The sequence below is a fragment of the Mytilus edulis genome, chromosome 10 (genome assembly GCF_963676685.1).
Source record: "Mytilus edulis chromosome 10, xbMytEdul2.2, whole genome shotgun sequence".
NCBI lineage: Eukaryota > Metazoa > Mollusca > Bivalvia > Mytilida > Mytilidae > Mytilus > Mytilus edulis.
In genome coordinates this window covers 50,724,272-50,742,484 of record NC_092353.1, presented here as the reverse complement: position 1 = coordinate 50,742,484, position 18,213 = coordinate 50,724,272, and the positions used below count along the sequence as shown (strand labels likewise).

At 31.1% G+C, this 18,213-nt stretch overlaps 1 protein-coding gene across 3 annotated transcripts in view; it reads right to left on the bottom strand.

Annotated features, from left to right (window-relative positions):
- Positions 1-836: 836 nt before the first annotated feature.
- Positions 837-18,213, bottom strand: part of LOC139491440 (sialomucin core protein 24-like) — a 66,893-nt gene continuing 49,516 nt past the window's right edge. The window contains exons 13-18 of one of the 3 annotated variants that reach the window (XR_011656539.1): positions 16,055-16,156; positions 13,008-13,073; positions 12,036-12,056; positions 10,194-10,351; positions 4,815-7,238; positions 837-4,537 (exon numbers count right to left, since the gene is read on the bottom strand). Coding sequence is in view for 1 of the 3 variants with exons in the window: in XM_071279137.1 (XP_071135238.1) it covers positions 7,093-7,238; positions 12,036-12,056; positions 13,008-13,073; positions 16,055-16,156 (335 nt within the window). In the remaining 2 variants the exon portion in view is untranslated. Of the gene's footprint in view, positions 7,239-10,193; positions 10,352-12,035; positions 12,057-13,007; positions 13,074-16,054; positions 16,157-18,213 lie in introns of all 3 variants that reach the window. The other 2 variants (XR_011656538.1, XM_071279137.1) reach the window with 2 other exon arrangements.

Genomic DNA, 18,213 nt, shown 5'->3' with positions numbered 1-18,213 from the left:
AAACAATAGTACACAATACACAATATAGAAAACTATAGACTAAGCAACAAGAACCCCAACAAAAACTGGGAGTGGTCTCAGGTGCTCTGGAAGGGAAAGCGGATCCTGCTCCTCATGTGTTATGGTTTCAAATTTGAAACATTTATAAATTTAAAGGAACATGAAATTGCAAATAAGCAACATGACAGGTCGAATATTAAGAAGCTTCGAGTGAACTTTCAATATATTGACAATATTCTGGCAATTTGTATATAACAAACTACTTGTTTAAAATGATATAATAATGGTAGAAGAAATGGGAGAAATTTTCTGTTCAGACTGATAATCAAATAGGGTTTGAAATTTTTATATAAATATTGAATAGCTCTCCTATCTGTACCATTCAGAGTTATCAATTTCAAACCTTATTCTATATGCAAACATATTTGGCATGCAGACCCAATCTTTATTTTCTGATGATTCTACAGGATTTTCATCTCCAAAATAATCATTTTAGATTTGACAAAAATGTTGCAATTGATTTCAGTATGTGTCGGAATTTAAATCATATTACATAACTTATTTCAATGAAATATAGGCTGTTCAGCTGCTGCATTAAATATCTCCTTTTTTTCTGAAAAATGCAAATGACTTTTTATTGTTGTCAGACAATGAAAACTATAATATCCATAACAATGTGACATATCCAAATAGTTTTCATTTCTTCCCGAATGTTCTATTTTTTATAAGAATGTCCATAAAAGATAATATTGTAAGATTGTCTTGCACATATGCACTGAAAAATCATTCAGATTAACTAAGTGTTCGCAACATATTTAAAATAACAACAAAATACATTTCAACAGCTTTTAACTTTTATTTACACTAAAATATTAGGAACATAATGATATATTTTGATTAGTAAGCTGAATGAATGAATCCCAAAAACTAAAATTGAGAAAGGAAATGGGGAATGTGTCAAAGCGACAACAACCCGACCATAGAGCAGACAACAGCCGAAGGCCACCAGTGGGTCTTCAATGTAGCGAGAATTCCTGCACCCGTAGGTGTCCTTCAGCTGGCCCCTATAGTTTGTTTATATGTTATATGACCCATTCCACTGAAATACTTGTAACTTTATTAAATTTAGGTTGAAGAAATGTCTGAATGTGAATTTGTGTAAACCATTTTACTGTTCATTTATTAACATCAACCTGTATCACCTGGTAAAAGAAGGTGTATGTCAAAATAATGCTTTACAAAAAGCCTGTTCAAATTTATAATTTGTACAAAATTATAATTTGTAATTATGTAAGCAACATATACAAAGAGGCCAAAATCTTGTTATCAATTCTACTGTGGATTCATTTATTTTTTGTGGGTACCAATTTTCGTGGATGAAGGAAAACTCAATGCTTATGTTCTGGGACATTTAATTTTGTGGTTTTGACAAAGTCTTCATACAAGCCTGTAGAAAATTTGTCATTCGTTGGACATTTAATTTCGTGTTACACCTATACCCACGAAAATTGGTATCCAATGAATAATTGTGAATCCACAGTATTAAATTTTTCAACATATTTCTTTTTTTTAACTTTACAACTTGAGTATTTCTATGTTAGTATTTACTATAAATAATTAAATGAGACATGTGTCATATATTGACAGTACTTTCTCAACAAATTATCTAAATTTAGAGATTAAGAATATTCTATAGAACACGATTAAACAATACCCTTTTACCAGTGCAATATATAAAGGCTTACCCTTGCAGTTAAGTTTTTTTTCTCTCCTCATGTTACAGAAATATAGTAAAAATTTTATAATGATATACTATTAGGCCTACTTTTACTATTAAAAATTCCGAAAAAACACACAGAAAATATCAAAAGTTACATTGGAGATCATTTAAGAGCTAAATGCATCAAAAACTCAAACTCTTTATTTTTCATCATATAAATTTGGGTTTAAATTAGCATACTGAATAATTTAAGTTAAATGTTATGTATCAGTATTTGACAAGCGCCTGTTAATCACGCATTGTTCCAACTAAGAATAACTAGTCTTTCCCTCAGCTAAAAAAGCTATGAATCCCTCCTTTAAAGCATCTATACAATTAACCTTCCTTATTTCTAACATTACATTTATTTTAAAATAAAGTTGTCTAGTAATGGTATATTTTGGTTGAAATGTGTTCTGTCTTTAGTCAGTACTGAGTAGTCCTTATCAACGCAAAAAAAGGACATTGGGCAAGGAAGACTAGAATCATCATAAAAAATCTGACAAATAAATTTGATAGACCAGTGGCATCCAAGTTTAAAGGTTCATAAAAATGGACAAACACTTATAAGCCAGTAAAATGTTTGTATGATAATACTTCAGCTGTGTAGCTCCAGAAATAATTCAAAGTTCCTGAGATTGCTGAGATTGCTAATTAGCTGTTTCAGAATATAAAGGACTATGGGTAATTTCATTGTTCCTACCCACAATGAAAATAACGTCACAGCATTGGTTGAATTTTCATTGTTTTGGACGTTTTCAACCAATCACAACGTTTGGTGTAACACTTCTGAAAATATTACCTACAATTCATTAGATTTTGAAACAGCCAATTATGATAACGAAGCACCACATTACAATTCTTGCATCCAAACTGGTTTCTGGTTAATATTAAGTAATTACTTACAAGATGATTCAGTTTTACCAAAGAATAATAAAAAAAAAATACCCATTTAGCAAATATATTTTTCAATATGATACAAAAAATCTATTCTATAAACTAAAATATCTTGGTTTTTAGAAGAAAAAAATATTTCTTAGCAGGATATGCTTATTTTATCTGAATAATAACTTAAAGCAAGAATATATTGAGATTTCTTTAATATATACTGGATGGACTGACAAAAAGATAAAGATTATGAGTGATGATGACAAAATGACAAAAATCTATCTACAATATAATGTTTTTATTAACCATTTGCAAGTGCTATTAACCAATAGGAAAACCTACTACATGTTAAAACAGTACAAGAGATATTCATATTTTCTGCTTTGTCTATTATAGAGAGATGTTTTTTTTCTTATATACTGCTGCATTTTTTTTTCAAAACCTGAATATTCTCAAACAATAAATAAACCGGATTTTGCAGTTAATTTTGTTATATAATCATCCAAATGAAATTGCCTTATTAAATTTTTTTTTGTTTATTATCTATTTGTGGTTTGTCATCTAAATGGGGATCAGCAAAGATTCATGAAAAATTATTTTTAGCATCTGAATGTCTCAGTACCTATCACCCAATAAATTATACACATGACCATTCACCTCAACTAATTAACATATTTATATTCTACTGCAAACAATTTATCATTATGATCTTGATGCGTAAACATGTAAACTATTTGAAAATGACATGATGAAGACAAAATAGAAGAAGCTCTTGTATTCCATACTGAATAGACAATTTTATGCAATGATGGACAGTTCTAAAGAAGATAGTGTTAGCCATCTTAAGAAGTATATAAATATTATTCTCGTGTATGCTATGCAAAATATTTCAAGACCATGGCTATATCATGGCGGTCAGTGTTCTGTTGATGTAGGAAGCTGGCATCCAATTGATAACCACCATACTTTAAACAATATCAATAGCAATTTTGTCATTTAACGTCTTAAAGCATCTAGCCGTGAGCAGGGTTTGAACTCAAAATCTCAAGAGTTGAAAGGATAATGATCACTGTGGTTGATCTTATTTGCCACTGTGGCCCAATGGGTAATATGCAACAATACTAAAACTGATACGGTCTGAAGCTCATGAAAATTGATAAAAGTACTGAAACTGCTGATGGTTTTAAGATCACAATTTTTTTTTTTTTTTCTTTCCTATTTACCATACTGATAAGGTTTTGAAACTGCTAATGGTACTAGATCACAACAATTTTTTTTTTTTTTTTTTTTTTTTTTTCCCCCTATTTACCATTCTGATAACAATGGATAAGGTCTGAAACTCAGGAAAATTGATAAAAGCACTGAAACTGCTGATGGAGATACAATCACAACTATGTTTTTTTCTTTCTTTCCTATTTACCTTATTATATATAAATTGAAAGCACATTATAAAATAAAATTATATGATATGAAAAACTCTTCCTTGTCATATTATATAAAGAAACAAAATATGATAATACATTTACATAAAATATATAAACATTTAAATAGCACTTAATTGGCAAAGACAAATAAAATAAACAAACAAAATCACATTCAACACCAGACACAACATCTAAATCACAAAACATATCACAAAATTAATATAAGAATGTATTTTTTGTAGTCCAACAAAGGAAAATTTACTAATTTCAATGAAGTTCCAGGTGATGCTATTTGAAATTAAAATTTCATTTATCTTTGCATGCTGTAAATATCAGCAACAAAAAAGAAACTTGCACAAAGCAATTCAACTACTGAAGATTCATTTATTTTCGTGGGAACAAATTTTCCTGGATTGAGGAAAACTTGCATTTTCATGGATATTTGATTTCATGGTTTTGCAAAGTTCTGCATAAGGTGGTACCTAACACAACAGGGAGATAACTATGTAAAGTCATCTAAACGTTTTAATTACGTTGTGTTGTAAAAGGAATATTTAGCTTCTCAATGATCAAAATTGGTGTTTGTCAAACTGCTATATAACCAGTGTAATTTTTCTGACAAAACGGTTGGTTCAAAAATTTTGAATTTTTTATATTTTTGTTAAAGGATCAAAGTACATACTTTGACAAAATTTTATGAAAATTAAACAAGCCAAATTAATTTTAGTGAAAGTGTTGGGTACCACCATAAATGCCTATTCAAATTTGTTATTTGTTGGACATTTGATTTCATGGTTCAAGGGTTACTACAAAATCCACTAATATTGGTATCAAAAGAATAATAATAAATCCACAGTATATGTTAATGGTTATGATAGAAAAATGCTGTGTTTGCAGTTAATGATCTAATCCTATTTGTTTGTACACCAAGAACCATCCAAAATCAAAAAAAAAAATTATGCTTCATTTTTATGGAAAGTTATTTTACGAAATTTTGACCCATTGACCATTCCCACTTATCTTCATATAAATCTGGAACCACAACATTTTTCTCTCGATGCCTAAAGCTTTTTAGTAAAACAATATTATTGTTATTTGTCTAAATTACCTCTAAAAATATCTACATTGAAAAGCAAATTTCTTGAAAACTTGTTTACAATTTAAACTGAAAATGAAATCCATAGCTTAATTACAGCAGATAATACAAATTGCCATCACATCAAAACATAAACAAACAGATCGCACAGATCATTATACTTTTAACCAGATTCTTTCAAGATTATGCATAATATAAAACAAAATAAATTTAATGATTCAAAATCAAATGCATTCTGGGTAATATTTTTAAATTGTACACCATATTGCTTTGATTGGTTGATATTTTCTAAAACAATTGATCTTCAACCAATGGTGGGAAGTTATATTCATTTTGGCGTAAAACCAATGAAATTACCCACAATTCTTTGAATCTGGTGAATGACCAATGTAATATATAAGGAATGGAATGCAATTATCTGTAAACAAAACAATAAATGTACTTTAACATAGTTTGATAAATATCAAACTTTTCATCAAATATATTGGTTGGCAAGATGATCATGTTTTTCTTTGTTGTATTAAAAATATAAAATGTGTGAAGCAAAGATTCCATGACCTCCAAATGTGGGGTTTTACAGTAATTTAAATGTCAAACTACGGTTAAATTTCCCACACAATATAAACAAATTTGTAGCTGACCCAACTTTAACTTGTTAGATATATATTTCGCAAATGACATGCTGCATTGTTGATGGTTTATTTTCATTTTTCATTTAGCACAGCTTAATCTAAAGCTGAAGTTTGTTATTTTAATTCTCGTTTTACTTCAACTTGTTAAGCGTTTTATTCTCCTTTTTTCGTATAAGAATTTGAAATAGGGAAGTGTCCCAAAATGAAAGCCATGGAAGGATGAAAAAATGGTCCAAAATATGAATCAACAAATCTTTGTTAACTAAAAACAAAATATCACATAAATCTGTTACTATGGTAAAGTATCATACTCCCTCAAATACAAAAATATAATCCTTTTATCTTAATCCTTCACAAAATAATGAAATCTCTCAACAATTTCTTTAAAATCTAAATAAAGAATTATATGCTAACAATACACAATGGCAGATTTAGGGGATGGCCCTGTCCCCTTATGGAGCTACTTATATGGTTAATGAATATACTTTTTTTTAAAGTCCTGCCCCTAAAGTTGCCATGCTTGGGCCCCATTTTCAAAATCCTAGATATGCAAACACCACAGTTTTTTTTAACTCAATGAAACAAAACACAACATACATCAACATTTTTTGTTTTACAACAATTTTTTTTATGTTTAGCTTTCGTTTTTTCTTTCTTTTCATGTACAGCACTTTAACAAAGCACAACAACTGAACATTTTCATTAATATAAAGACATTTCACATATTTTCAAACTGCAATAGCAATTAAAGAAGATTAAAGATTTAAATATAAACTCTGTCAATCTATTTTTGGCTTGTTTAATCCAGGCACTTTAAGAAATAATGCTGACATTAAGTTTTGATATAATTACATTTAGTGGTAAATTCTGTAACTATATATGTGAACATAAAGAAAAATATCACATTTTTCCAAAAACAAAAGAGATTCAGTTATATATAAGTAATTCAGTACATTTTTGTATTACAACCAATTGGAAAAAAATCTCAGAGTTTTAAATCAAATTTTTGAATTAAATTTTTAAACTAAATTTTTAAATTAAATTTTTAAATCTAATTTTTACATTAAAATTTTTAAATCAAATTTTAGAAAATAGCTACTTTTAAGCCTTAAAAAACACCCACTCCAAATCACATGAAAAATTAAGTTACAATATTAAGAATTTTAAATAAATGAGATAACTTTGATTTTAAAACATGTTTGAAAGACAAGAAATGACATAAAGTGTAACATAACTATAAAATCCAGGAAATAGAAATTCGTCCTCTACAGTTTCTCAGTACTCCTCTGTGTTTTACATCTGATGGTAGTTGCTGGAGGCTTGTCTAGATTTGTACCATTTCAGAACGAAGAAGATGATCAAAATGATCCCAGCACACAATACTATTCCACCAATGAAGGAGGCTCCATCAAAATGTCTGTCTGTAGATGGCGCTGCAGCTGCAATAAAAGATGAAAATCTGCATGTGATGAAAAAGTAGACATTAGGGTTGAATGTTAATGAAACTAAACAAAGCAAAAAATGACATAGAAAATGAAAGTCGATGAAGGTTTCAAAACAAATAGACTTTTAACTTTTCTATTTCTAACTTCTGTTGAATAATGATAACAATTTACTATTTGTGTTGTGACTCAATCTTAGCAAAGCTTAAATGACATTCCTAGAACAAGGTAAGAAGGTTAGACTTGCCACACTCTACAAAATACCACACTCTACAAAATAGTGAACAAAGTGGCAATATCAAAGAAAAGTCATCTAATACCACCAAAATAACCATTGAGAACTATGCACAATGAATGATTCCAATTACCATTGGCATCCTGTGATAATGGCAAGAACTAATTTTTCCCAAAAAAACATCCAGTAATGGAACGCTCTTCCTCCTGCAGTTGTATTAGCACTGTCAGAAGAGGCTTTTAATTTTAAAGCCTTCGATGATAAACCAGAATTGAATTCAATTAGTTTAGGGTTTGGTTCTGTATGAACATGAAATCTATGGCAGTATAATCAGTTTGATGATTGTGGCTATCTGGCTGAAGCAGGAGAGGAAGAAAAACTCATTGTCGACGCTGGATTCAAAACAGTTAAAAATGACAAATAAAGTGCTATAAAGCTGAATATAGGTAAACAGAGTAACAGAACCATTATACATTTATTTCAGCAATTGTTTCTACATGAAAACGCACTTTCTATTTATACTTATATATGATGTAAACATAATCAAGAGTTACATGAAAAAGTTGTACTAATTTAGTTTTTCTTCCACCTCATTTATTATCCAAGCAATTTCAGTTTGCACTTCAGAGTGGTTTTAAAAGTTAAAATCCTGTACCAAAAGCTCTGATCAATGAGATGAAATTACACATTTAATACTGTGGATTCAATTATATTTGTGGAAAATAATTTTCTTGGAAAGATAAAAAATTGTATTTCATGGATGTGTGATTTTATGGTTTTAAGTCTGCATATAATTAGCATATAGATAAATGTGTATTTCGTTGTTTGCCTTTACTAGTGGTATACACAAAAATTGGTATCCCACAAATAATAATGAACCCACATATTATATTTGAACTCATTCATTTTTATTTCATTGACTTAAAACATTTCTAACATTCAACATCAAACAATATACAGAAGCTAACAGTTACAACTAAAATTGATGAAAATGCAACCAAGAAATGACAGATCCTGTAAATGAATATCATGCATATTCATCACCATTGGCCATGAACGTCATGCATATTCATCACCATTGGCCATGAACGTCATGCATATTCATCACCTTTGGCAGTGCATGTCATGCATATTCATCACCAATTAATAAAACAATTATGGATACAGATGTGTTCAATGTAGATGGATGTGATGGTTCTATTTAATTTGGTTTTATCTTGAGAATGTTCGTTACTCCGTTTCAAAATAAGAATTACAAGCTGTTAAAAAGACTGTTGTAAATGGAAACTATATAAATAAAGGAACTAAAAAAAACAGAAAAAATAAAGATCTGCGTGCTTGTTTGACAGATATGAGCAGTTGAAAATGTTGGGGGAAATAATTCTCTTTGGACTTATACATCTAACCTTGGCACCCTTTCTCTTTTAAAAGATATAAAACAAGAATGTGTTCCCAGTACACGGTTGCCCCATCCGCACTATCATTTTCTATGTTCAGTGGACCATGAAAATGGAAGGAAATCTCTAATTTGGCATTAAAATTAGAAAGATTACATCATAGTGAACATGTGTACTAAGTTTCAAGTGGATTGGACTTCAACTTCATCAAATACTACCTTGACCAAAAACTTTAACCTGAAGTGGAACAGACGGACGAACGGACGGACGGATGAACAGATGGACATACGAAAGAACGGACGCAGACCAGAAAACATAATGCCCATAAATGGGGCATGAAAAAAAACAAGGATTTTATAGCATTTTTAAATATGGTTACGTAATAAAATCATGAAAGAAAAAGTAGGGGTCAGTGGGAGGGGGTTGGGGAGGGGGGAAGAGAAGTTTTAATGGCACTACATGGATAAAACCAGAGGATTCTGAATAACTGGTAAAAATTCTGAAATAAGAGGAGCGAACATCCTTAGCCCTTTCCTCCATGGATTTTTTTTTCAGCATACTTGATTTGCATAGGATTTTTTTCATTAAAAAAAAATCATAAGGTTTAAAGTGTTAATGCATTGTGAAAACGAATATTTCATCAATGAAGTTGAAGTCAGATATTCTCATGAATCTCCTTTTTATATTGCATACAATTTTTTTAAAGTCTGATGCAGACATTTTGGAGTCAAAGCATTTCAACTGAGGTACTGCACAGGCGTCATTATAGAGTAAAGGGGGTGGTGTCAAAAGGCGTCATTATGGAGGAAAGGGTTAAAACAATGACAAACTGGTCCTGATGTCTGTAAAAAAAAATCTGCCTAAATAAATCAAAAGTTTGTCATCTCTGTTGATATAGGGTAGTTGCCATCATATTTTAAGTAAACATATCACAATCGTTCAAAGCTGTTCTAAAATTATTCATCCATTACTTAATTAGAATATATTGTCATACATGGACAATTAATTAATATATACAATGAAAAAGTTCATGCTTTGGGATTATTGAAAATAAAATGTCAGAGGACATGCAATTAAAACAAATAATCTTGAACTTCATACTGTGTTGATGTCAATGGCAAATTTTTTTTTTTTATTTGAATAAATGAATATTTCCTTTTAAGAAATTTATAAAATGAAAAATTGAAATCTCAGCTTATCGGGAAGACAAATTTTATCAACCAGTATAAAAAAAAATATTAAACAGTTTACAAAAAAGAAAAAAATACATAAAAAAACTCATGCTTTAAAATAAATTGAAGAAACTACATTAACAAGTACATTTGCCTAAAGGGTATGGTAGTTGCTTCCCTGTCTGGCCTGGTACCACCTGCATCCAAAAAATATGATGGCAACTATTGCTCCACATAAAATAACTCCACCAATGAACGAAACTGCATCAAAATGATGATTATTGCCACCTTTAGATGGTGCAGCAGCTGTAAATGTCAGAAAGAGGCTAAAAATTATCTTTTTCCAAACGACTATTTTCATATACAAATCTTTTGACTCTGAAGTATATTAATTTGTTGACGTGTTACCTACCCGGCGGTAGATAATTTTAGTACATGGTTAGGAAAAAGCAAGTAAAAGTTGAAATCAAGGTTTCAATGGGCAAAATTTAGGGAGAAAATTAACTTTTGTTTTCTATATACAGTAAAAAAATCAAAATACAGTTAAAATTTTCCCATTTATTCACCTATTGTAAGCTTGATTTTACTTCTTTAGACTTGCTCCCTATTGACCTAGTACCAGAGTTTTCTACCACAGAGTAGGAAATCTGTTGAAAAATCACATACTTGGGAGTCAAAAGTCAGTTATATGAAAATGGTCTATTTAAGGTCATTTTGAATTAGTGGAAGGTTTTCATTGTTTTGTTTTTAAACATGTTAAAGGGAAACACTTACTGATATATACATGTTGACAAATTTTCTTCTATTCTTGAAACAAATTTACCTCTTTTTTATACCTTTCATATATCATGTATATAGCTTGTTAGGAGACAACAATTCAAGAAAATCAAGATTAAATTTACTACATGTTCTACCCTTTAATACAATTTTAAACCAAACTTTAGAAAAAGCCATGCCTCATCCCTAGAACCTTTCCCATAAATAGCTTCAACTACATCAACTATGCATAAAGTGATTATGAAAACAAATCTTAAACCTGATATATTCTTAATAAGGAAAATGCAACTGAAACTTGGTCTTTTTTACGTTCTTTTTTCTATCTCACCTTTTTATATAAATACATGCATTTTGTGTTTTTAAAAATACATTGTTTCTAATCATGAACATGATGTACAGTAAAAAGTTAATAATTTCAAATATAAGCAACCTTTCTGTATAAGTAACTTCTGTAGATTCATAATTATTTGTGAGATATCAATTTTTGTGGATTTAGAGGGTACACGCTTGTATGCAGACTTTTACAAAACCACAAAATACGTTTTGTGTATCCACGCAAATGCAAAGATTAATCAATCCACAAAAATAAATATATCCACAATAAATAACTATCATCATTTCACTGTCACTGAAAATAACGTAGAATGCTCCAATTAAAATTCTAATTGGACTAAATTTTTCACAATCAAGCTGAAGGCAAAGAAGTATGCGCTCAAATTTTAAACAATGAAATCTGCAAACAGATTGAAAGAAAAGTTATAGTTGATTTTTCCAGAATTTATCATTCACCTAGATGTATCTCACCACTGATAAATATCCAGAAAAATGAGTCATACATGTGCAATCTAACATAAAATGAGTGCTGTCTTCAGAGTTGAAATGACATGCTTTTTGTTTACCAGTAAAACATAACATGCTTACACGTTTTGAAATTCTGGAGAATATTAGATGATTTATATAAAAAAAAAATATTCACTTAAGTGGGTAGACCTTGTTGGTTCAGGGAGAAAACTCTTTAATTCAGTGATGCGTTTGTAAAAGTCAAGTTTTATCACTTCATATTAAGAATTTACCTGAAACAGATTGGAAATAATCTATGTAACCTAGAAGCTTTGAATATATTGATGAAAATGGTTGATATAATCGTTCTGATGATTTTAAGAGTTATTTCCCTTAACCTAGGTCTACCTTCTTAAATTTATTTATAACTTACTTGTAGGAGCTACAGCAGCACCTGTTAACAAAATCATATATATCATTAGGTTATACAAGGGAAACAATCTAGGTATTTATATTTCTAATGCAATCATTTTGTATCAATGCTTCTGATTGGATGTTAATCAGCGGTCAATTCACTATCTCCTTGTCTCAGTGTAACTAAGGGAAGCCGACATTTTGAATTCAGGAATGTATTAACATGCATTTACTCTAATAAAAAGCAAACAAAACTCATGTTTAGCACCTCTTAATTTTTTTTTAAAATCAAATTATATTACATTATGAGGCTAATAAGAAGCTATAAAACATCCAGTGTTTACGTTTGACACCAGAAATATACATGTGAGGCCCCCTGTTTAGGTGCTAAAGAAAATGACATCATTTCACAGAATTTTCATTTAATGAAAATTAATTAGCATCAATAAGTATGATTGATTGCTTGGTTTATTTTGCATTAGAACAAAGATAACTATATTGTATTGCTTTCCGGAAGTCCATTGACAGTTTTACTGCTGCAAATAGCTGTTTAGCTGGAGACGTGTTATCTATTAATACTATATATATAATTACAACATTAATTTAAAGGTGAAGTTTTCAGTCAAACTTCAACAGTAAGTTTAATCCAGGAAATGCTTCGTATCATAACACTATAATCAAACATGTGTAGTTTTCTTAATCAAATTGTTTCCCATTTGTCAATTCCGGCATTTTATAACTAACTTCCTATGCAGTATGGGTATTGCTCATTGTTGATGGCTGTACTGTAACCTATACATTCTATAGTTGTTAACTTCTATATCATTTGGTCTGTGATGGAAAGTTGTCTCAATGACAATCATACCACATCTTTTTTATTTCTTTAATATACTGTTTTTAATTCAAATGCTAACTTAAATATTGATACTCTATTAATAAATTTTGTTATCAAGTATTCTAAAAATAGCCTGTTATTCCAGTATTTACTTACATGAATCCAAAAAGGTGGTTCCACATTCTGTCTGGATAGTTGTTTGATTCGTAGTGGAGTAACATCCTACAAAACAATGAGTTAAAATATACCTTGCCAATGAAAAAAATCTTAACACTAAATAAAGGATACCCAACAGCAATAGAATATGTATATAAAAAAATTTGAAAGGTAGAATATATGAGAATTCCAAAAATTCTAAAATATCATTGCGATCACGTCTTCAGTTCCTAACACCCAAAGAATTACAACTTCATGTTCATTGTTTTTTAAGTTTAAAAGTAGATTTTGCCCTGTATGATACATCCTGTTGCTAATTACTGTAGAAACATTATTTTTCGTGGGGTTAAAATTTGGTGGTTTTGTCTATAAGATTTCATGGGGATTATTTTTCGTGGTTACCTTAAATGTAAGTGGTGTTATATGGAGGTTAAATTTTTCGTGGGGGTTTTAATTTCGCGGATATATTCTTTCCATGAAATAAATGAAATAAATCCTCCACGAAAATTTCTGCTTTTACAGTATTACAATGATTAAGTTTCCTGGGAGTGGATATAGGAAATGGTTAGGTTTACCGGAAAAATCTATCTACCAAAATTGCATGCTTGTTTGCAAACTAAGAAAGGTTGATATCAAATTTCAAGAAACTCTGATGATTTGTACTTCCTGCCAAAAATGCAACCAATTTTTTATAAAACATATATACACAGATGGACAGACATTAACCAGTATGATATCCCCATCCTTTCAGAGCAGGGTTATGTGTAAAACGTTTAAACCTGCTACATTTGTTTGCAATTGTCAGAGCAGGGTTGTGTGTAAAACGGTTAAACCTGCTACATTTGTTTGCACTTGTCAGAGCAGGGTTATGTGTAAAACGTTTAAACCTGCTACATTTGTTTACACTTGTCAGAGCAGGGTTATGTGTAAAACGTTTAAACCTGCTACATTTGTTTGCACTTGTCAGAGCAGGGTTGTGTGTAAAACGTTTAAACCTGCTACATTTGTTTACACTTGTCAGAGCAGGGTTACGTGTAAAACCTTTAAACCTGCTACATTTGTTTACACTTGTCAGAGCAGGGTTATGTGTAAAACGTTTAAACCTGCTACATTTGTTTACACTTGTCAGAGCAGGGTTGTGTGTAAAACAGTTAAACCTGCTACATTTGTTTGCACTTGTCAGAGCAGGGTTGTGTGTAAAACGGTTAAACCTGCTACATTTGTTTACACTTGTCAGAGCAGGGTTATGTGTAAAACGTTTAAACCTGCTACATTTGTTTACACTTGTCAGAGCAGGGTTATGTGTAAAACGTTTAAACCTGCTACATTTGTTTGCACTTGTCAGAGCAGGGTTGTGTGTAAAACGTTTAAACCTGCTACATTTGTTTACACTTGTCAGAGCAGGGTTACGTGTAAAACGTTTAAACCTGCTACATTTTTTACACTTGTCAGAGCAGGGTTGTGTGTAAAACGTTTAAACCTGCTACATTTGTTTACACTTGTCAGAGCAGGGTTGTGTGTAAAACAGTTAAACCTGCAACATTTGTTTGCATTTGTCAGAGCAGGGTTACGTGTAAAACGTTTAAATCTGCTACATTTGTTTACACTTGTCAGAGCAGGGTTGTGTGTAAAACGTTTAAACCTGCTACATTTGTTTACACTTGTCAGAGCAGGGTTACGTGTAAAACGTTTAAACCTGCTACATTTGTTTACACTTGTCAGAGCAGGGTTGTGTGTAAAACGTTTAAACCTGCTACATTTGTTTACACTTGTCAGAGCAGGGTTACGTGTAAAACGTCTAAACCTGCTACATTTGTTTACACTTGTCAGAGCAGGGTTGTGTGTAAAACGTTTAAACCTGCTACATTTGTTTACACTTGTCAGAGCAGGGTTACGTGTAAAACGGTTAAACCTGCTACATTTGTTTGCACTTGTCAGAGCAGGGTTGTGTGTAAAACGTTTAAACCTGCTACATTTGTTTACACTTGTCAGAGCAGGGTTACGTGTAAAACCTTTAAACCTGCTACATTTGTTTACACTTGTCAGAGCAGGGTTATGTGTAAAACATTTAAACCTGCTACATTTGTTTACACTTGTCAGAGCAGGGTTGTGTGTAAAACAGTTAAACCTGCTACATTTGTTTACACTTGTCAGAGCAGGGTTACGTGTAAAACGTTTAAACCTGCTACATTTGTTTACACTTGTCAGAGCAGGGTTGTGTGTAAAACGTTTAAACCTGCTACATTTGTTTACACTTGTCAGAGCAGGGTTACGTGTAAAACGGTTAAACCTGCTACATTTGTTTGCACTTGTCAGAGCAGGGTTACGTGTAAAACGTTTAAACCTGCTTCATTTGTTTACACTTGTCAGAGCAGGGTTGTGTGTAAAACGTTTAAACCTGCTACATTTGTTTACACTTGTCAGAGCAGGGTTACGTGTAAAACGTTTAAACCTGCTACATTTGTTTACACTTGTCAGAGCAGGGTTGTGTGTAAAACGTTTTAACCTGCTACATTTGTTTACACTTGTCAAAGCAGGGTTACGTGTAAAACGTTTAAACCTGCTACATTTGTTTACACTTGTCAGAGCAGGGTTATGTGTAAAACGTTTAAACCTGCTACATTTGTTTACACTTGTCAGAGCAGGGTTATGTGTAAAACGGTTAAACCTGCTACATTTGTTTGCACTTGTCCTAAGTTAGGAAATTGATGTTCAGTGGTTTTTATTTGATGTGTTTTATAAGTGTTTATCGTTTCTCATTTTTTTATATACAGATTAGACAATTGATTTTTCTGTTTGAATGGTTTTACACTAGTCATTTTTGGGGCCCGTTATAGCTTGCTGTTTGGTGTGAGCCAAGACTTCGTGTTGAAGACCGTACTTCAACCTATAATAGATAATTTTTACAAATTGTGACATGGATAGAGAGTTGTTTGAAATAGGCACTTATACCACATCTTTTTACATGTTTTATATCTATAGAAGGACAGACAAAAACCATTATCATCCTTCCTTTCAGAGCAGGGTTATAAATAACTAGTACATACCATTATAAATCCGTTTTGTGGTGGTTCCATTGCAGTTGACAAAGATACACTTAAACAGTTCATTTCCACAACAATCTTTCACGTTCTTGAGGTTCTGACACTCTGAAGAATAGTAGGATGTTTTATATTATGTATTACAACATATACATGATATACTGTTAATTCAAAAGTTATTGTTTGCAATTATAATTTCTTAATTGACAAACATTTTTTTATTAATTGTTGCGATGTCAGGAAAATCTGCATACAGATATACTGTGGATTCATTTATTTCCATTGATACCAATTTTTTCAAGGATGAATGAAAACTTAACGTGTTCGTTTCATGATTTTGCAGAAGCCTTGAGAAAATTTGTCATTCCTTACACACTTAATGGAGTGGTTCAACCGTACCTACGAAATCCACAAAATATGGTATCCAAAAAATAATAATGTCTCCACAGTATAATAAGATATCAGAATACAAATTCTTATTATTGCGATAATCACTTAGTTGCATTACTCACATTAATTAAAACTTTGCAATAATTTCTGAATTTACAGTGGCCCACATTAATCACTAAAATAACTAAATTCATAAATTCTGTCTTGCTCTTCAAACTTTTTCAAATAAATATGACTTTATAACAACTGTCACAAACCAAGGAAGGGTTAAAACATATGAACACAATTATACCCTTCTGTTTGAGTAGAAAATATCAGACTGACGCAAAAATCTGGTATAAATGTTGTCAGTCAAATACAATTAACTTTGTTTTTATTGACAAAAAATTTGATTTAAAACTGTAAATGTGTTCCCTTTATCTATTAGAGATAGTAAGGATTGATAATCTCACTTTAACAAGGCATTCCAGCACATATTTTTATTCAGATACTGAACCACGACTGTCTTCAACTTAATAGGACATCAAATTTTCTAGTAAAATTCCACATGCAAAATAAGGAAGGCTATTTGTTTTTCAGGCCACCACCTAAACAATATACTAATTTAAGACTATCATTAAAGATTGTCTAGCATAGGCACATTCTTGAGGACAGTTCCAGAGAAAAATATATTGGAACACTGAAGCCAGTGAAGGTAGTATCAACTACACCAATATAGAGGGGTTGGACGGGTCCTGATCCCAAAATGCCGGGCTTAAAAACACGAAATCCTGAAGTCCGAATTTAAAAAAATTTAAATCCTGACATCCCGAGATTCGAAAAAAGAATTCGCGGAATCCCGAAAGGGTCAATCCAGAAATACCTAGCTTAAAAACACCCGATCCTGAGGTCCTGATAAAGGTCCCATCACCACTCAATATACCAACTTATAGGGGCAGTTTCTAGAGAATTAAAACACCATGAACAAACACATATGCATATGACACAATTGGGTGAAAAGAAATATCTGAAATTATAAAAGTTTATGTAATTTTGTTTCGGAAAAACTAGAAGAAGCCATTGTCCATAAAATCTTTAAAAACCAAAAAACCTTGCGATTAATTTTCAAAAAGCTCTATTTTTTAGTTATTGAGAAAAATAAAATCTACTATTAGTGCCTAAGCAAAGAAGTGATCTTCATTATATTGGTTCATAGTAGAATTTTTGAGGGGAATATTAAGATTTTAATGTCAGTGACGGAGACTTTAAAATCTGCTGAAAGATAGAAAATGAGTATTGTGACACCCTAAACCTTTTCCAAACTGAATCCCAATTTGTCTAATTTTATACAAATTTATTGGAATCAACTATGAGAATGATATAATAGAGTCAGGCTATTCCAAATCAATATGATTATCTCCCCTTTTAAAATATGTTCAACTGCAATTATATTCTAATAAAAAGATAGTTCTACAAATGTGTAAAAGCAGTATTGGTTTTGCTAATTGTTGAAGGCTGTACAGTGACCTATAGTTGTTAAATTCTATGTCACTTGGACTCTTGTGAAGAGTTGTCTTATTTACAATCATACCACATCTTCTTTCTTATAAAATTTATCAAATATATTACGGTGTAGAAGGAGTTGACCTTATAAGATGCATGCGCAGACAGACAGATCGACTATATAATTCATATATTCAACAGGGACCCCCCCCCCCCCCAAAAAAAAACCAAAGTTTATACAGGGTATAATCATAGCATCAGGCCTCTGTTGCCAAAATGTCTTAGGGAGAATT